This window comes from Camelus bactrianus, chromosome 15 (genome assembly GCF_048773025.1).
Source record: "Camelus bactrianus isolate YW-2024 breed Bactrian camel chromosome 15, ASM4877302v1, whole genome shotgun sequence".
NCBI classification, from domain to species: Eukaryota; Metazoa; Chordata; class Mammalia; order Artiodactyla; family Camelidae; genus Camelus; species Camelus bactrianus.
Window position 1 is genome coordinate 31,941,051 of NC_133553.1, and position 19,869 is coordinate 31,960,919.

The 19,869-nt window shown below is 48.1% G+C and overlaps 2 protein-coding genes across 7 annotated transcripts in view; both read right to left on the reverse strand.

Annotated features, from left to right (window-relative positions):
* On the reverse strand, nt 1-14,086 carry MPV17 (mitochondrial inner membrane protein MPV17). Of its 4 annotated transcripts, none has more exons than XM_074341819.1 (8): nt 13,979-14,086; nt 9,496-9,570; nt 2,990-3,105; nt 2,695-2,787; nt 2,505-2,600; nt 2,224-2,256; nt 1,909-1,961; nt 1-942 (listed from the first exon to the last, which is right to left on the reverse strand). In XM_074341819.1, exons 2-8 carry the CDS (start codon nt 9,563-9,565, stop codon nt 873-875), a joined length of 531 nt encoding a protein of 176 aa, XP_074197920.1. In that variant the 5' UTR covers nt 9,566-9,570; nt 13,979-14,086; the 3' UTR covers nt 1-872. The 4 variants fall into 4 exon arrangements, with proteins under 4 accessions (XP_074197920.1, XP_045367753.1, XP_010946793.1 ...); XM_045511797.2 differs by lacking the exon at nt 13,979-14,086 and adding an exon at nt 10,208-12,480; XM_010948491.3 differs by lacking the exon at nt 13,979-14,086 and adding an exon at nt 10,069-10,136.
* GTF3C2 (general transcription factor IIIC subunit 2) overlaps nt 12,636-19,869 on the reverse strand; it is a 20,217-nt gene continuing 12,983 nt past the window's right edge. For 2 of the 3 annotated variants that reach the window (XM_010948489.3, XM_074341813.1), the window contains exons 8-19: nt 19,583-19,810; nt 19,297-19,408; nt 18,979-19,087; nt 17,869-17,894; nt 17,554-17,683; nt 15,596-15,740; nt 15,341-15,502; nt 15,076-15,163; nt 14,686-14,814; nt 14,227-14,379; nt 13,979-14,086; nt 12,636-13,675 (exon numbers count right to left, since the gene is read on the reverse strand). In XM_010948489.3, coding sequence (XP_010946791.1) covers nt 13,457-13,675; nt 13,979-14,086; nt 14,227-14,379; nt 14,686-14,814; nt 15,076-15,163; nt 15,341-15,502; nt 15,596-15,740; nt 17,554-17,683; nt 17,869-17,894; nt 18,979-19,087; nt 19,297-19,408; nt 19,583-19,810 — 1,609 coding nt within the window. In that variant the 3' untranslated portion in view covers nt 12,636-13,456. Of the gene's footprint in view, nt 13,676-13,978; nt 14,087-14,226; nt 14,380-14,685; nt 14,815-15,075; nt 15,164-15,340; nt 15,530-15,595; nt 15,741-17,532; nt 17,684-17,868; nt 17,895-18,978; nt 19,088-19,296; nt 19,409-19,582; nt 19,811-19,869 lie in introns of all 3 variants that reach the window. The other variant, XM_074341812.1, reaches the window with a different exon arrangement.

The window sequence follows — 19,869 nt, forward strand, 5'->3', positions numbered from 1 at the left end:
TGGCTTATAAACAACAAACCTTTATTTCTCACAGTTCAGGAGACTGGGAAGTCCAAGATAATGGTGCCAGTAGGTTTGGTGTCTGCTTTCTGATTCATAGATGGCATCTTCTTGCTGTGTCCTCACATGGACTCTTGCTTTGCCCTTATGATTTAATCACTTCCCAAAGGCCCCCACCTCCTAATACCATCACCTTGGGCATTAGGTTTTCACCATACTAATTTGGGGAGGATATGAACATTTAATCTATAGCACATGGGTTCAAGTTTCTACTCTGCCACAAACTCGTGGTGTCAACAGGTCACCTCACTTCTGTGGACCCCAGTGTCCTCATCTAAAACAGGAGACTGGGCTTGGTGTTCTCCAGGCTTCTTTCCAAGCTCTAGAAAATTCAACTCCCCAGTAGTTTTCTGCTAAGTCTTACTTATTGCCTCTGTAGGTTGTGGATGACCTACTTAGTAACATATTTATGGAGGCACCATATAAAGGGTTTGAGGGGATCTCCCAAAATGGAGCTACACTAGGGCTGGGGAGGTTTAGAAAAACAAATGTGTGCCCATGAAGAATGGGGATGAGTGGCATTTGCAAGGATATGAGTATAAACCAAAGTTGACAAACTCATATAGTTCAACAAGTACTTATGGAGTGCCTACTATGTGGTGGCTATAAGACCATTATCAAGGTTTTGGTGATTTCAGTAGGAGTCAGGTTACATTTTAGAGTGAAATTGCCTTTCAGAGTGTTAATCCCATCAAGTTCTGCCCAGGCATCGAACCCCGTGAAAACTGATGTGCCCACTTTGAGGAGGTGGTCTGACCCTTCCAGGGTCAAGCTGTATCACTGCAAGGTGGAAACAATAGAGTGAGGCAGGCTTAGAGCCGATGTGCCTTCCAGGACAGGTAGGAGTTCCAGATAACAGCAACACACTGGACAACAGCCAACCTAAGGAACAGGGATGGCATCATGAAGAAGAGGAAGAATAAGGAGCAAGCAAGCAGGGAGAGATGGCAAAGTGCAGTGCAAAAGGAGGGATTACCTCCAAGAACATCCAGATTTAGGTCTCCTTCCTTCAGCCCCCATGAAGGGATGTGTGGTTCAGACCAGAGGACCACCAGCTCAGGTTCTGGTGCTGGCCCAGAGCTCTGTCTCCCAGACAAGAGCCTCAGAGTTAACCCCCTTCAGCAGCCATCTTTCCATGCATGGCTGTTATTCACACTCCCGTCCAGGCTCTTTCTAGATACACGTCTGTCCATCTTGTACAGATCTCATCTTCCAAAAATGGGCTGCCCACCATATAAAGTAGTACCTCTTCTTTATTTTAAATTTACCTTGCTCTAGTTTCAAAGAGCACTGCAAGGACCCTAAAGCTTAGGATTTGGTTCATAAGCCTGTATTCCTTTTAGCTATGCTATTCATGTCAATTTTGATCCTGTTCCCTCTGAAGAGTTTCCTGTTTTTTCCTGTTCCCAAAGCCACTTCCAATAATTTAACCACTCATCTTGAGTTCCACTATATTTTTTATTATGGTTTCAGCAACTTCCTGTATTACGTAGGGTAAAATAATACTTTGCTGTGCACTAACCTGACCAAGTTCCCACTAGTCTACCTTTCTGCCTAACCTAGGCTGAAGCACAGTAGGCATTGTCCCTGCAGATATGCCACAAAAGTTAGAGACAAGGGTTGTGGAGCAAAAGTCTTCCTAGGAAGATGAAAGAAGGCCAATGGGCAGACACTGGGACAGCTGTGTAACAGATGAGAGGTTCTGAATAAAATGCTCAGGAGTCTGAGGACCTCTGACCAGGGCAGAGTGTTCTGGAGGGTCTAAGTAAGTTAAAATGAGAATCAATTTGTCTCTAATTGTTCATAATGTACATCTTCCTTGAAGAGTGGGGCGGGGATCTGTCATACCTGTAATGAAGAGGGACCAGGTAGAAGTTGGCTAACTGCACGGCAGGCCAGAGCTATAAGAGAGAGAAGGTAAAGGTTGGGGGGCTGCCTCCATCACCTGACCCAGGCTCACTGCCCTGCCTGGCCTTACTCCAACTTCTGCAGACAAGAACACGCTGCACAACCAGGTGAGTGCTTCCCTGAGTACAGTGCCCACACCAGGAATGAGAGAGTAATCCCAACTGAGGGATTTCTGTGTCAGGAGGACCCCCAATCCCTGGGTACTTCTGGACTCAAGAAGGCAGGAGAACAGGCAACTGAGGGGTCAGCTCTTACATAGTAGTTAGTGATGAGGGCATCAGGATAATCCTGAGGAGACAAGAGAAGGAACAAGTGAACACCTGCATTTCCAAGTGGCTCCCACCTCCCAGTCTGAGTATCTCATACAGACTTCTGTTCAAAGGAGACACTCCTGCACCCCACCCCCTCAGGACCCCACCACCTCCTCCCCTCCCCTACTTGTGCCTCTACCCTTCCCATCCCCATGAAGCCTGCCTCATTCCCCCAGGCCTGCCAGTCTGCCAGCCAGAGATTGTCCCCACACCTGCCCAGCTCACCCGCTGGAGTTTGGCCCAATTGTCCTGGGTTGATAGTCCATTGAGGGTCCCTACCAGTGGGAGGAAACAGCCTAGAAAACATGGGGCAAAGCCCCCCTAGGGAAGAGAAATTAAAAGGCCTGTGAGCACCTAAACCCCTGCCCTCCCCCAACATGGCTTACCCTTCCCAACTCCCTTTCTTTCTGCTCACCTGATCCAACAGCATCTTCTTTAGTGCATCCACCTTGGTGGTCCCAGGGATGAGCCGGTCCAAAACCCTATACCAGCCTCCTACTACAGGGCCCTGAAAGTAAACCCCAGAGAAGGGAACAGGGATGCAGAGGGGAGATCTAGGCTTTCATATAACAAAGCTCCTCCCCTGAGCATTAGAAACCAAACCCCTGGGAAGCAGACACTCAAGGTTGGCTAAGATGTGAGAGGGGCCAAGAAAAACTAAAGGATGACAGGGAACTAAGACCACTGTTCAATCCACCAGCAGCCCTTACCACAAAGCCACAGCCCAGAGAAACCATGGTCAGGGTCCGGCCAGTCTGGTGTTCCCGCAGACCTCGTCTCTCCACCAGCTGCTGTGAGATAACGTCACCCAGGCCCATCAGAGACCCTGTGCAGGGTACACAGGTGTCAGGATACTTCCCAGGGGCAGGGTGCCATCTCAAGAAGGGAGGTAAGTCTGCTGACTGAATGAGGCTCTGGCACTCTGAGCCCAAGGGCTTAATTTTGGGGCAAATGGCCAGTCTCTTCCTGCTGCCTTAAGGTGTCTAACAGGACACCTCATATGTGTCCTGTTAGAAACTGGGAGCAGCAGCCTTGAGCAGGCCAGGGCCCAAGAACTCTGCACTGAGCAGTGAAGGGGAGTCGGAGTCAGAAGCCACAGGTAGGAAGGAGAATCTAAGGTGCCAGGGGCTGAGAAGCACCAACTGTCAGGACTGGGAAAGCCTTCCAGATAATTCTGTGCAAACCCCTTATTTTAAAGGTATGGAAATGAAGGTCTGGGATCTAATATCCCAGCAGGTCAGTAAGTGGCTAAGCCAAGGCAAGAACCAGGTGGCTTGATTTCCTAGACGGTGTTCTTTCCAGGACACCGTACTATGAAAAGATCACGCGTAGAATGGTAAGGGATCCTGAGGGTTTTTTACCCCAGCTCAAAGCAAGACCCTGGCCAATGTCCTTCCCTTTGGTTTTGGGGTCTCTCTTTGTGGAGAACAGCAAGAATAACTCTAAAACATGAGTGCTCAAATGGTCCCAGGCAGAAGCATGACTGGCTGAGTTAGAGTTCCTGTGTGGAAGAGTCCCGGTCATCTCCTGGCCTGATCAGGTAAACCCAGGCCCCCATTCAAGACCCAGACTGAGCTACCAGTAGGTATTATGGCCATTTCTCCCCAGGTCTTTGCCCCCGCTTCCCCTCCCCTCACTTGCACAGATACCCGGCTCCAAGTGGCACAAGCTGGATACCCACACCTAGAAACCAAGACAAAAATTACCACTATTTACAGAGCCCCCACTCAGTTATGCTGGTGTGATGGTTTCTAGCAAACACATACTTCTAGGGCCGCTTGGGAGTGACCGTGTGACCTCTGGCTTGCCTGTCCATCTCACTGAGTAATGAGAGCCCCCTCCAGCCCAGCAGCCACCACTGTCCCTGTGCCCTCAATTAGCACTGGGCAAACACATCCTCATCCTTCAACCCCACTCCTTGGCCCAGAGCTGGCTCTGACGTCGGTGCTGGCTGCACACTCACTGCTCTTCCCCCGCACCCTCTGCACAGCTCTGCCCCTGGCCAGCCTCGTCACAGGCAGCTGAGTAAGGCCGAGAGCTGCGGCTGGGGCTGGAGCTGGGGCCAGGACACCCACAGGTGACCTAGGCTGCTGGCATGCCCAGCCGTGGAACAGCTCTGGGACCCTCAGTACACCCATCAAGGGAGCCCTGCCTCTCCTCTCCCTGAAACTCCCAGAGTGGTGGAGGTTCTTTCCAGAACATAGCTAGACTTGGCCTCCCAGAGGGCAAGTACAGAATCCTGGACATCTTTGTTCTTTTATCCCCCACCACACCTAAGCAAGCACCTGGAAGATGCTCAGAAATAAACTGAGGAGAAATGTCAAATGTATCATCCCAGAAAACAGGACTGTCCCAGGATGGGCACTGAGAATGCTGTCTAGCCCAACGGACCGCACTCAGGCTCATGGTGTGGGAGCAGGGGAACTGATGGCTTGCTCCACGCAGTTAGCACTTAACTCCATATCCCCCTGCCCTAACAACTTGGGGTCACCAGCTGCAAGCCCAGGGAGGGGAGTGAGCTGCTGTGGCACGCATAAAGGAAAGACTGACCCTGAGAAGGCCTGGGGAGGGTGGAACAGAAAGACAGCCACTGCTTAAGTGAAGGAACTAACAGTTTGCCCTTCTACTTTGGCAAGACATTTACAGTATACAAAGGGCTCTCACACATTTAATCCTCACAAAAGATCTGGAAGGTAGAGGTCACACCTCCCTTTAATGTCTTGGAGAGATGAGGTGACTTGGTAAGGAGTGAGCTGGGGCCTGAACCAGGCCTTCTCTCAAGGGGAAGCCAGCCGGAGGCCAGGGAATTCCCAGCACAGGCTGAAACTTGGGCTCAGGGGGCAGTGGCACCAAGAGGCTCCTGTGGCTGCTACTCACAGGGGGTTCCTGCCCAAACAAGGTCCCAAAGGCCTGCATATCAAAGACACTTCCTGGACTAAGGTACTTCCTCTCTGATTCCCCAGAATGTGTTCCTTTGTTCCTTGTCACTTTGTGGAGGGCAAGGAGCAATATTCCTGGGAGGGAAACAGTCACAAAGAAAGGTGTGTCTTCCCTCTTCAAGGCTTACCATCAGTCACACACGAGCTAGAGGCAGAGCAGGAATGAAAACCAAAGGGCCTGACTTCAAGTCCCACAGCCCTGGAAGCCTGCAGTCTTTGAGAAAGATGGATCCCAGGCCCCCAAACCATGCCCATCAGGCCGGAGAGATTACCAAGTGAACGGGCAGCAGCAGGAGTGAGTAGGTGGTGTGGAGCCTGCAGGCCTGCCAGTTCTGTCCCTTTCAGACAGAACACTGCCCAGGTCTTCCTCTGCCCACAGATCATCAGGGGCCTGCAGCAGCTCCAGGGTGGTCTAAGGCTTTGATCCAAGCATAGAGCAAGACCTGCATTTCTGGTCCAGGTGATTGTTTGAGCAGGAAGGACTGACATTCAGATTCCTCATCCCACCTTCCCCAACCCAGAGCCCAAACACGACCAAACCACTCTAGACTCTGGGGGTCTTCCTAGACAGATCTGGTTGGTCTGGACCCTCCAGTGTTCTGACTCTCCTTTCCTTGGACTTGTTTCCAGGGGGTTGGGGCTGGAGGCCAGCCGAGACATAGTGCCTGAGCCCTGATGGGGCAGGAAAAGGGGCTGCTGGGTAGTAATGCCCCAATGCCAGGCTGGGCGAGGAGCCCAGCGGGTAGACACTGGCGCAGGTTTGACATCATGCCCCTGGGTAGGTGCCAGTTCTCATGCCGTCACTGCAACCAGATTCAGCACGGGGTTGAGGTGGGGGTGGGGAGAGCCTACCCCTGAGCACAGATCTATTTGGGATCACCCCATGCCCACTAGTGGAAAAGCCCCAACTTCCACATCCTCTCCCTAGGCACAGGTGGGAGCAAGTTCTCCCCTTCTCCTATTGTAGTCCTCTCCTGGCTTTTGTGTGTGGACTCTCAGATGCAAGAAACTAAAATATCAATGGAAGATGAGAAGGCTAGGGGACAGGAAGTTGGAATGAAGAGCAGGAAGCGTGGCCTTGACTATAGGAGGCCTGGGTCTGCAGGTCCAGATGCTGGCATGTGGCCAGGGTACTGCCTCATTTCTCTCCAGAAGTCTCCAACAATTAAACAGCCCCTTGGGACAGGGGCTTTGTCTGGCAGAGCCTGGAGGTCACTGAAGCCCAGCAGTGAGAGGGGAGTGCCTCCTCTGGGATTGGTCAGAACGCTCTCCCCACTCCTGCCCTGAACCCATCCTCCTGCTAGAAAATGAGACCAAGCAAAGGCTTCTGTAGCTTGTCAGGTATCTTAAGCCTACACTAGCTGGGGCTACACTCAGCATTCTGAGGCCAAAGGTGTCTCAAGTGCAGGGCAGTGCACTGGGGAGAGTCTGGGTTCTAATGCCAACTCCACCACTGACCATGAGGCCTCATGCCTGTCACTCCCTCCTTGTGCCTCAGTTTCCTTCTCTGTAGTATCAGGGGCTGGACTGGATAGTCTCTAATGCCTGTTTAGCTCTCATATTCTGGCATAATTCAGACTCCAGGGAAACCAGTGTGTGCAGAAGTTCAGCTGCTTCCACAGTAGGACCAGAGTGGACTAAGAGGGATGGAGCTGGGCCCTCAAGAAAGGATGGGAGAAAGCTGACTCAGACTCTGAAGAACACACAGCAGACCTTTGCCCAAGATGCCCTGTTCCTGACTCTGGCGTGGCCAAAACTGGGTGTATCAGACACTTCTTTCAAACTATCTCAGATCTTTTTGATTCACTTATCTATTACTCCAGCCACAACTGCAGTTCACCTGATAGGTCCTTGTCTCAGGCCTATGCCTTACCTGGGGCTGAGCTGTTGATGCTTTGCCCGGAAACTATGCATGTGCAACCTGGTAGAGCATGGACGTTAACATCCCATGTGGCAAACCTTTGACCAATTTGGGATAAAGCTGGTGGGTAAAGGTTTCTCCTTTTCTCCAGAAAAGATTACTTACCCATAGAATCTTCAGAGGCATTTCAAAGAGCTTCTCAGTCAGTTTTAAGGGATTGAGCAGCCATGTGCCCTAAGCTGTACCCAATTTGATAATGCAGCCTTATATTGGCTATCCCTCCCCACCCCTCATGGGATTACTTCCTGCTCCCTCACAAAGTACCTGCAAAGAAGCTTCAGGCTCTGTTTTTTGGAGAACCAAGGTTAAGATAGTTATCCACATTCAGATTTATGGCAAGTGGAACAAACCCAACCCAAACACCACTTTAAAAAGAATAGCTTGTTGCATTTGGGTTGCCAATACTTATAGAAAGAGCCAATTCCGGGAGCCTTTAAGTTGCTTAAGCGTGTTTTGATTTCTAAACCATTTTCATAGAGATAATCTCTACACTGACTCTGTGAGGTCACATAACTAAACTCAAACTCTTAAGTGAGGAAACTGAGGCTCAAAGAGGTTTATTGTCCTGTCCTGATTTACATAAGTGCTATGGCTGAGATTCAAATCTTGGTCTTCTAATTCCAAGTCTGAAATCTCTATTCTGTTTTCCAGTGTGATGAGCTATCCCATGGGATCTTAGGACCTACTGTGCTGCGATCTAAAGACAGCTCAGCGAGCTAAATTCACCTCCTCCCTTTATTTGTAGTTTTATCTGAATACACTGAGCAGCAGGGAAGGAAAACTCTGAAAGGTTTTGGAAAGTCTAGAGAAAAAAAATGCTACCTAGAGCTTGCTTCAGGGCTGAGAGGGTACAGCGTCAGGAAGATGGGTGGGGTGGATTGGGGGGTGAAGTCACAGGGCTCTAGCACACACAGACCAGCACTCCCGTCCAATCACATATCTGCACTTGGGCCCCTTGGAGCTAAAGCTCCTACCTTTGTCAGCTGCAGATCCTTTGGGAAGGGACTCACAAGGATTATCCTTCCCTCCCTATTCTTGATGGCCACAAGGGGGAACCTTCCTTCCGGCAGTTAGGGTCCCTAAGGGAATCTGAGGCTGGGCAAAGGGCCCAGCGTGTCAGTTCCCATCACAGCCACACAATCCAGCATGAGTCACCACACACGCAGCCAGGTGAGTCATGCAGGCTGACGGACACTCTAAGGACAGGACGTGGGGTAGATGAGCACAGAAGGCTGGAGAGGGGCCCAGGGAGGGGCAAAAGAGTCCATCCCCTGGCCAGTCACACAGTGAAGTTTCTGGTGCTGATGTGTGGCTATTCCAGTAACAGGATTGCTGTTGCACCCTGGCTTTCATTAGCTCCCCCACCCCTTTCAACAGTCTTCTTCTCAAAAGCCCATGGTACTCATTAGAATCCTGTTCCCTTCCTCTAAACATAGGCAAGATCCCTGCCTGAACCTGATCACCCTTGCATTGTCCCAGTAGTTATAGACCTTCTAATCTTTTCCCCTGTAAAACTTATCTCTGTGCCATCCTCTCTCATATTAGCTAATCTGCAAAATGAAAATGGTAACAAATACAGGTAAATCACTGGGCTACCTTTGTGAGATTGCCTCTCAATTACTGGGTTTATAGTAAATATAAATCCTTGATTAGTATATTGTTTGGGGATCCAAACAATCCATAGGCAGTAAAACTACAAGAAAGGCAAAATAATGATGTAAACAAAACTCAGGAAATTGGTTATCTCTGGGGGTGTATGAATTAAGGACAGGCACTCAAGGGGTCTCAAAGCTGGGTGCTGATACAGGAGTATTCACTTTTATGTTACTCATATGGTACTTACGTATCTTAACCATTCTTTTGTGTGTTAAGATATATTTCACAATAAAAACAATACTAAGAAAACTAAACTAGGGTCAGAGTCTGATTCCAGCACTTATTAGGTGTGTGATCTAAGTGGACTTAAGTAATCTTAGCCTACTGACTTTTGTGGGGACCCTATGAGATAACGTGTGTTGAAAGTGTTTTGCACACTGTAAAGTGTTAAAGAAGCCTTTGTTTGTTTTCTAAGTTAAGGCCTCCTGGGGCAATGCCTTTATCCTAAAAGGATGACTCCTCAGCTTTTTAAGGACTTTTCAGATCCTACTTTACAGCTAGGCCACCTATGCATACCCCTTTCCTTAAGAACAGCCCTGGGGACCCTCCCTCCAAAACTGACTGGGTACAGCTTGGGATGAGAGCTAATCCTTCAAATGGGCTAAATAGAAGCAAAACATAAGGGAGGTGTTGTGGGGCAAGCTTCTGCCTCCCAAATCAGCCTGCTCCGGTACCACTCAGGTCTCACAGGGACACTCACCAGCTGTCAGGACCTGTACTTTCCATGGGTGAGCAGTCAGAGCCCGCTGATAAGCCCGCCAGAGAGCCATGCTTCCTGTCAAGGCGAGAGGAGATGGGGGTCACACTCACTGCCCCTCCCTACAATTAAAGAAACACTCATCTTTCCCTTCTGCCCACTTCCTCTCCCCTTTCCGTTTCCAGTAAGTCCTAAGGGGCAGAGGCTTCCTGTACAGGTTCCTCTTACAGGGGTCGCCTTAGACAATCAGGGAAGAGAGGAAGGCTGTGGGCGGCTATGGAATCCCAACGGCAGCCACCCGCCCACCCCACCCCCAGCCCCGAAGCACGGTTTTCTTGGGGCCTCCGTCCTGACCGAGACACACAGGAGGAAAGGTTTGCTCTGGCTTTCATCCAGAGCCTGGTCGGTCTCCAAATTCAGACTCTTAGTTGGAACCAGACCGCATCCTCCCTGACTCCAACTACACACCGGAAATAGAGCCTCTGACTCCCTGGGGCCTGGAACGGTCACCCGCGCTGCAGGAGCCCCGTGCGTGGGGCGCTTTAAGCCGGTCATTGCGGATCTCCCGCTACTCACCTGTGCGCGAGCTCAGCCCCTACCACGTGACCTGAACGGGAGGGACTTCCGCCCCAGATCCCGCCCCTTCCGCTAGGCTGCTCGCGAGGCTTTCCCCTGCATCCAGAGCAGGAATGGGAGTGGACTGCGCCGCTAATACCTGCGGAGGGCGGCTCCGCTCGGTGTGCGCCGGCTCTTGGTGTGGGGCTCGCCTGCCATACTTCCCACTTGGGTCCGACTTCTGCCCCCTGCCCCTTCTCTCCCCGGTGCCAGGGCCTCAACCTAGAAAGACCCTCACTGTTGCCGCGTCCGGAACTGGCCAAGGTCCTGACATCCTCCTCGGTCTCAAGAATCATAGTTTGGAAACTATGATTAGCCATAGTTAATTGCGTGCGTATGGGTGGGTTTTTTTTTTTTTTTTAAGTGTCTCTATGTTCTTCACTAGCCTCAACTGTGAGCTCCGAATGGGTGGAACTGGGTCTTGTTCGTATTTGTCATCCTCACAGCAACTAGTTCAATGCTTTGTCCACAGTAGTCTTTAGAAACGCTGCGTAAAGATGACTCCTCCAATAAAAGCATTGGAATTACTGAACTTCAGCACATTTAGGTACTGGTTTCATAACTAGTGGGCTGTGCAGCTTTCGTCATCACTAGCCTTGAACTTAACGTTCCTCACCTGTGAAATGAGAAGGTCAGACTATGCATTTTTTGAAACTGGACTCCTCAGTTTTGGAGGTTTATAGAGGTTTGGAGAGGAAGCATCACAGGTTCTTCTTTACCTCAACTTTTTTTTTTCTTTTAATGTGTATGCTTCTATAAAGAGCCACTTTTAAGCAAAGGGGCCCACAACTAAAAGTGTTTGGAAACCAATAGGTTAGGTGACTTCCTTTCCAGCTCTAACATTTTAAAATTTTGTGAATATAGTGCAACATCCTTTCTAGGGTGGTGGAAACTCCTGGGAGTAGATTTGTCAGGCTGGCAGCCTTTGCCTAATTATCTCCAGGGAGCCCACATTTTAGGAGACAGCCATATCTGACTCTTTCAGGCTCTCTACCTGGTTAGCTCCAGCTCCAATGTACTCAATCCCTGTATGATTAAGGCAGGGAGAATCCCGTCACAGACACTGCAGAAACCTAGTAAGGAAGCAAGGGAATTCGATGCCACAGGTTTCTGTATGAAAAACACCATGTTAGAGGAGTGAATTTACAGTAGTAAATGTAATAGGAGACTAAATATGCTAAGTTGGAAAGTTGTATTCTGAAGTCAGACTGTCTAGGTTCAAACCCCAACAACACCAATCAGTAGTTATATGACCTCATTCAAAGTGCTTAACCTCTCAGAATCTTATCTTTACGATGTAAAATGGAGCAATACCAACTTCATAGGATTAAATAACATATGCTAAAGTATCTGAAGTAGATCAAGTGCTTAATAAACACTTGTTTATCCTCTTTTCCTTCCTTTCCTCTTGGGAACACATGGGAGGGAGACTAATTTTACCAGAGATATCTGGGAAGCTCCTTGATGAAGGTGGTATTTGAGCTGGGACCTTAAAGGATGAATAGGATTTAGGTGGAGATGGCAGAAAAGTACACTCCAAGAGAGACTATTGTGAGCAAAGGCACAAAGAAGTACAAGAACCCTTGGATAATATGAAGTGGATATATTGGGAGGGAAGATTGGATGGGGAGTGGCCTGGGGAGAAAAGGGTTTATGGGAGAGAAAAAGTGCAAGGGCTGAAAGCATCTTCCTGATTTTCCTTTGGAGGTTGAGATTAGGGCAGAGACTCGGCAGCAGGTGTAGGGCTGCCTACACCAACCTTCCACCTCAACAGTGTGAAATGTTGAGGTCCCATCTTTTCTAGCTCTGAGAGTGGGATTTCATGATGCAGTGTCAAGGGGCCTCTGTGTAGAATGAGCAAAGCTGCTCTGCAATGGGAAGCACTTCCCACTAGTCCTCTCAAAAACAAAACTGGCATAACCTGAGCTGGATCACAACAGGATGGTGCAATACCTGGCTCCTTTGCACTGACGTGGGTTGCAGTCACTCTGCTGCTAACAGACTAGGTTGCCTCCAGGTCTGTTTCCTCTTCCATACAGGGAAGAAATTTAACTACTTGATTCTTTTCCTCTTAAAGGGGATATTTTAACATATAAGTTCCCTACACTGGAGAGGCAGAAAGCTGTTCCCAGATACTTGGCCAATCAGTCTAGAGTGCCAGTTTTGTTCCAGGTAGGCACTGAACTAATCTCCATTCTCTTCAATAGGAACAGGCTGCATGTTTTTCTCTATTTCCTGAAGTCATCTGACTACTTCCCCCCAAAACCTCAGATTGTACTCATACATTCTAAGACTATGGTTTGCCTACTCCTTGCTGGTGTCTATCCTTGCTTAGAAGGCAATATTACAGTCACTGTGAATCTGCAACATCTCACAAGAGGGCTCTAACAAGATGAGATATAATACACTACTTTACTTGGGTTCTCAACGTCTCCTATATAGTTGAAATAAAGTAGCTAACCATGTTTAATAAGTCAACAATGCCATAGAATCACGAAGGATCAAAAATCATGACGTGTAAAGAATGGTTAAAGTAACTGAAGATATTTAATCTACAGAAGAAAAGACTTGGGAAACATGATAGCTATTTTTAAATACTTAAAAGGGCAATCACAGGGAAGAATGACTATATTTCCTAACACCCACGGTAAAATTTATAGAGGTAAGCTCTTTGACTTGATATAAAGGAAGATTTTTTTAAAACATGACTGGGGGTGTTCAAGAAGGGTCAGATGACCAGTGATTGGGAATATTTCATAAGCAGGAGCAAGTTAAGATCTGAACCACTGTTCTGTTGGCAGGGTGTTTGCGGTGTTCCTTAGTTAAGGAAGCACTATGAGCAGCTTCAGTCCAATAAATTACTATCACCCCCTTGTGGGCCTGTGTGTTGGGTACTCAAAAGAGTTGGGAAGGCAGTAATATTGGATCCTGGAATACAGTCAGACAGGAGCCTTCATGCAGATACCTTTTCCAGTTCTCCAAACACCCACTCACATGTGGTCTCAAAAACACCCAGTACCTTTACTTAGCTTTACCCACTTCACAATATGCTCAATATGAGCAATCTGACTCCCAAGCCTAGGTCAGGCCTGAGTGTTTCTTGTGAGTCATGGTTCTAGGCTGAGGAGCCTTGAGAGTTAGCAGAGGGAGAGCCCCCCTGCCCGCGGGGAGCTGTGATGACAGGAGAAGTCTGTGGAAGGAGAGGGATCTAAGGAGTCCTGGGGAGGCAGGTCTAAAGGTCCAGGCCTGGCAGCATCACTGTCCAGGAAGGCCCCAGTTCCTATGGCTGTGTGCTTGGGGCCAACTGTTCTTGGCAGATTTCATTCCAAGGGTCCTATGGGGACCACAACTAGGGACTGGGCAGAAGGCGATGGCTGGTTGGAGAAAAGCCAGGCCCTCTAGTAGGGGAGGCTGGCTGAAACATAGCATTGAAGTGGGCACGGCTTTCAAGCTGCATACGGTGGCCCAGTGGAGAAGTGAGTCCACGGACAAAATGAATCCGAACCAGCCCTGACTGCCCCCCAGAGACCAGCCATCCATAGGAATCCAGGTTTGGGCTGAAACGTACCTGGGAAAAGAATAGAAAAACAGGAGAGATGCTCACAGTTGTTGCTTTAGGGTGAGTCCTAGCTGTAAGAGCAAAAAAAAATGGGCCACAATCTGAAAGGACAGGACCACGATGGGGTAAGAGGTAGGAATGAGAAGACCATGAATGAGGTATGTCTATCGTGCTCTGGAGGATGAGGCTGCTGGAGCTGTTTTCCCTCCTTTGCCATCTCGGTTACCTTTTCATCTCCCATTTCGTTGATCACAGGCCCAGAGTTGGGAGAAAATGAGACGAAGGATGGCGAAGATGAGACAAGGTTCTCACCTTATGAATAGCTTCCAGCTGCAGCCTGTCCAGGCAGAGCTGCGAGTGCCCCTCTCCCTCCTGCATGCGCAGCATTGGTTCTCTGTGGAGCAGATCATGGAATGAACCCTGGGAAGGAGGGGTGTGATAGGAGAGAGAAAGCAAGCAGCTTCTTAGTTTTGCATCTTTGAGCTGGAACTCCTACTATACAAGGACTCAAATTTTCTACTTTTTCTAATGCCACACCCATTCTCCTGGCCTCAACTTACCAAATCTGTGTCTTGAAAGAGCAAGTAGTGATGGTTGACAGTTTCAGCATAAGTTCGAGCCTTGGGAGGGTTGGGGGCCCCAGATGAAGCAGAAGAGTGGTCTTGACCTTCAGGACTGTCCTGATATGGCATCAGATCTGCTTTATATATAGGCTAGAAAGGAAACCGTGAGATTAGGTTATATAATACTGAAAACTGAATACAAGTTAAAGAGAGAAAATTGGTTTGGAGCAGGAGAGACTCAAAGGTGGAAGAAAGTAGTATGTTTAAACATACGTTCAGATGCACGAGGGTAGGAAAAATTATACATAACTCTGTGCTATGACTTCAGAAAGACTATCAGGGCTGGGAGCCCTAGTACTAATTTGTACTCTCCTGCTAATTGGTAGCACTAATTTGGGAGGTCATGTGGATTAGGACCCAACAGATGGTGCTGCTATTAAGTATTCATATACGTACAAATCTCCGCTCTATCGGTCGCTTGACGTTTATTGGGTTCAGTGCCATATCAGGCAATATAGCTGCAATGAGCTCCCCAGATATATCTCCTGCGGCTATTGTCCCAAGCCAGTCGGATCCTGAAAGACTCTAATAAGAAGAGACAGATTTTTTTTTCATTCATTCATTCATTCAGTCGTTCATTCATATACATTCAGTTCTGTGAACTGGTCTGGGGAGGGAAACATTCACACAAACAAAAATGAGTTTATCATAACCCATATCCTTGATACAGTTACCACACACCTATCTTCTCTTTCTATCCAAAACTACTGCCTCTTTATGACCACCACTAGGTGAGTAAAGGAACTGTTTTCCTGTGTAATGAAGGTTTCGAAGAGAGGGGCTCACCCAGACAGTGCCTTTTCGAGGAGCAGTGAAGTAGGCCTTGAAACCAAGGTAACCAGCATCAATATAATGAATTCCACAGAGTCCATAACTGTAAAAGAAAAAAGAAAAAAAACTTCCTTTTCCTAAGATTCATTTCTTTTCCCAGAATTCAAACTCCCTCAGTGAGACAACCCTCAACCGTTCTCTCCCCAAAATAATCTTGCACACTGCACCCCAGCCCTCAGGGCCTGTCCCCAGAGCCCCTCCTCTCTCCACCCTGCCGTACGAGGCATAGCAGTTGTCCTGAGCCACAGTGACACCATTGTAGGGGAGCAGCCAGGCCAGCTCTGTACTCAAGAAGCGCTTGATAGAGTTTATTGGTTCATAAGGTCGTCGAAGGTCCCAGAATTTGATTTTCCGGTCGCTTCCTGCAGAGACTAGGAAATGACTGTGGGAAGATGGGAGAAGATCAAATCTGAACAAGTCTGGAAGAGTCAGCCTGTCCCAGTCTTCACCTCCCACCTCCACAATTCTCTGATACCTGTTAGCTTTGCACCACTGAAGGGTGCGCACAGCCTGGTCATGGGCTAGGAAACACTGGAAGGGGTAGAGCTTCAAGGAGCCGTCAGAGAGCCGTATCCGCTGCAGAGGCGAGTTTGTGGGAAGGTTCCAGAAAACTACCATGCCTGAGATAGGGACAGAATGTGTAGGTATTAATGTCAGGTTCTCTCTTCCTTGCTCTAATTTCTTTCTCTGGCTTCTAGGATCTATGTCTTCTGCCCTCTGGGTCTCTTAGATCTGATCCCTTAGGAACGGATATAGAGACCATGATTAGCTAGCCAACATTCCCTCCACGGTTTAAAGACTCAACCTGATATTTTCAGTTCCAATTCTCATCAACAAAAAAGTAATAGCTCAGTCTGGGATCTGCAGTTGAAAGATAGGTTGAATACACCCAGTAGCCTCTACTCTCTACTAAATATAAGTAAAGGGATTTTTCTTTTTTAAAGCATAAACCCTCTAGGACAGGGTTGGCAAACTACAGCCCATGGGCCAAATACAGCATGCTGCCTGTTTTGGCAAACAAAGTTTAGAACACAACCACACCCATTTGTTCACCCAATGTCTGTGGCCGCTTTCATTTTACAATGGCAGAGTTGGATAGTTGCAACAATGGCCAGACAGCCTGCAAAGCATAAAATATTCACCACCTGAACTTTTACAGAAATGTTTGCCAATTTCACTCCAAGGCAAAGAGAACAGGCAAGGAGCCAAAAGTAAGCCAAAAGGAGTGGAATGGAAAGGAAAACAAATGGACAAATAGAAACTAACTCAGCTGACCTAAAACAAGTTGACCCCTGACCAGACTGGCAAAGGATGAGGTAATCAAAAGTATAACTCTGATAAAAATAAAAGACAAATTACAGAACAGTAAGAATTTAATAAACAAAAGTTGGAGAAAACATGTGAAGCTAAAATTCCCTTCATACATAAACTCAGGAAACGTAGAACCTAAGAGCCTTTCTTGAAAAAACTTGACAGTAAATTACAGCTAAGCAATGTAGGTAATTCAGCAATGGAGGGGGAGACTGAGATGAAAGGACTGCTAGAGACGTGCAATCACTTCAATACAGAGTTAAGATAAGTAACTTTGGGAATTAAGAAGGAAAACAGCATCGAGAATCACATCCCATGACAATGTAAGAATAATACCACCAAAAGAAACACAATTAGAAGATGGAGAGGCAGATGACAGGAAGCAGTGCTAATTTCCCTACCTCCCAAGCAGAAAGTCTACTGATGTGCCTAGAAGTGAAATTGTCATTTAGAAACAACTACAACCTAATAATGCCAATTGCTTATGTTATTTATAACCTTCTATTTTTTCCTTTTTAATCTTAAAAGTATCTTTATACAACGTCTCTATGGTGAAGGAACATTCATGGAGAGCTTAGCTAACCTTTCAGTTTCACTTGCCTTCTTCTTCTATAAAATTGAAGTATAATTAAATGTAATCCTTTTTAAAAAAAAAAAAAATTTTTAGGGGGAGTAGTAGTTAGGTTTTTATTTATTTATTTATTTATCCTTAGTGGCAGTACTAGGGGTTGAACCCAGGACCTTGTGCAGGCTAGGCACGCACTCTACCTCTGAGCTATACCCTTCCCTCTAAATTTAATACTTTTTAATCTAAAACAGTTTCTAGAGTATGATCCCATTTTTATAGAATTTGTTCTCTCTCCATCTAATTTTTTTATCTTTATACATGCATAGAGAATCACATAAAATCAACTCATAATTATTTTTTGAGCAGAAAAATTCTAGGGACTTTTTTTCTTTCTTCTTTGTGTTTTTTCACATTGCATGAATATATGACCATAATAATCATGTAACTATATAATGTCTAACACTAAACCAAAAAGGAAACAACAGCCAAAAAAACAAGCATATATAAAAGTTTAAAGAGCAATTGCTCCTTACGTTTTGTTTTGTTTTGTTTACCATTATAGTATCCAGCAGCCAGGTGGTGGTGGGGCCGGGTAGGCATCCAGGCCAGGCTAAGGCACTGACCACACTCAGAGGGGTCCGAAGCTTGCATAGACCCCACCTGCAGGGTTGCCACACATTGGACCTGTAGGGACAGAAGAGACAGGACTAGGGTCAGGGATAACTATTGTTTGGAACGAAGGCTCAAATCAGTGACTAATCCAGCAGGATGGGTAGATTTTTCAGGGGTAGAAGGAGACTTACTGTGGAATCAGTAAGGGAGGCTCTAGAAGATGGAGCCTCAGCCAAGGTAGCAGGTTCCTCACTCACCTTATAAATGGCAGGCTTCATTGCATCTGTGAGGGAAGAAGAGCAGTAACTGAAGAAGAGCTCTGGGTCCAGAGGACTGAGGTCCTAATTAATCAAGCCTTGCTCTTAGATCAGCCCCCACCCTTTCAATAATGCCTTTCCCTTACGCTCTTATCTTGCCACCACCAAATGTATGAACCTGCCTATATCTGCCCCCCAAAATCTTCTTTCCTCCTGTTCTACCCTTCCTCCCATCAGAATGGCTAATCATGTCACTCTGCTTTCTTCTCATCCTCCCCTCTTCCAGAGTGTGGTTCATAGGGTTATCCTCCCCTTCTCCTGCACTGTCCACTTTCTCTCTGCCTACTGGATCACTCTCATATGCTCATGTAAACATGCACTCTTGTCTTCCATTTAAATCAAATGAACAAATCAAAGCCTTCTTTAACCCTTATTCACCTCCATCCTCCACCCTCATTTATATGAAAGAATTGTCTTCACTTCCTCAACCTCCCACTCCTTCCTCAGCCCACTCTTCCACCTGACCACCAAACACGGGATTTCTCAGGGTTCAAATCTGGGTGCCCTCTTCTTTAAATCCTCAGTACTGTTGAAAAATAAATTCAACAAATAAGGGCTGCCTTTCCCTGACCCCTGCCTCTTCTTGCTCATCTTCAGCTCTATACTCTCTCCTTCTCTTCACAACAAAGAGAGTGTTTATGTGTGATGGGAGGGCAGAAGAGGCTGAGGACAGAATTAGGGGGATGAAGGGTATGGCAGGGGAGTCAAGGCCCAGCCTCCAGCCTCAGCCTTCGGCAGCTCTTTACACATCCAGTTAACTGTGGTGGCAAGAGGGGGAAGACCAGAGAGCACAGGAGAGCAGGGAAGAAGGGGAGATAAAAGGTAGTGTGCTGAAAGGGGGCAGTTAGAAGACTGTAAAAGAGAGCAGCACAAGAGGGCTGCCCAAGAGAGGTCAAGAACAACGTGTGTGAAGTCAGAGTGGGAGAAGTGACTGGCTGAGGCCTTGTACTAGAGAGACTGGGCCCGGAGGAGTTCCAGGGGAGACAGATAGACCCCACTCAGCACTGGCCACAGCTAGAGCAGCCCCTTTCTCCCCGCTGTGCTACTCACCTGGGGGCTGCTGAGCCAGCAAGGCCTCAGGATGGGGCAGACTGAACAACAGCACCTTCCCATCTGAGCAGGCAAGAGCCAGGAGACCCAAGCGGGGCAGGAGAGGGGCCTAGAGAGAGAAACCAGGTCTGTGCTGAGGCTTGCTGCCTTCAGGCATCTCTCAGAACACTTTGAGGTTCTGGTCTCTGACAATATGGAGTTGCTGGGAAAACTCCACCCACCACTCTCCAACCTCCCTTCTCCAACTCTGGGAATACCCAGGGCCTCTTTGTTCTGGCTCTGAGTCCTAGGGCCTTCTCACAGTCAACTGGGAGGTACCTTCCGAGGGGTGCCTGGAAGCTCCCATGCTCCACTGGGGCAGAACTTGAGGTCCCAGATGCAGCCATGGTCGCAAGCAATCCCATAGACAAAGTGGGCTCTGTTGCCAGGACTGAGAAGAGAAAGCATGTGGGGAGAATGGGTAGGAAGGAGGGGCCTGGAGCTGCCAAAGCCTGTGCTCCCCTTGCCTCAACCCAATCTGAGTCTTTCCCCTGTTCCCTGCCCAGCCCCATCCTTCTCTCCCCCTCAACCACCCTCCCATGGCAGTGTCCCAGCCCCACCTCACCAGCTTTCTTGCTGCAAGGTCCCAAGGCCCCAGAGCTGGAGCAGCCCAGGGCCCGAATGAAGCTGGCTCAGTGGGTGTGTCTCATTCATGTCAGGGCTGGAGAAAAGGGCCACATACTGCGAGGCTGCTGCCCCTTCTGGCACTGGGCACCAGTCCAGAGCCCAGAGCGGTCCCCCCGTGAAGAAGGACACATCCCACCGCTCTGGGTGTGCTGTGATAGAGCTAAATCTAGAGAAAAGTCAGAGATGGGATGAACAAAGGAGTTAATAAAAGGTACTAAGGATCAG

Coding starts and splice junctions, on each gene's coding strand:
- MPV17 (XM_045511797.2), bottom strand. CDS start 10,427: ATGGCTAATCATAGTTTCCAAACTATGATTCTTGAGACCGAGGAGGAT. Junction 2,788..2,989: donor CTCTGGGCTGTGGCTTTGTG/GTAAGGGCTGCT, acceptor GTTTACTTTCAG/GGCCCTGTAGTAGGAGGCTG. Junction 2,601..2,694: donor AGAAGATGCTGTTGGATCAG/GTGAGCAGAAAG, acceptor TCTCTTCCCTAG/GGGGGCTTTGCCCCATGTTT.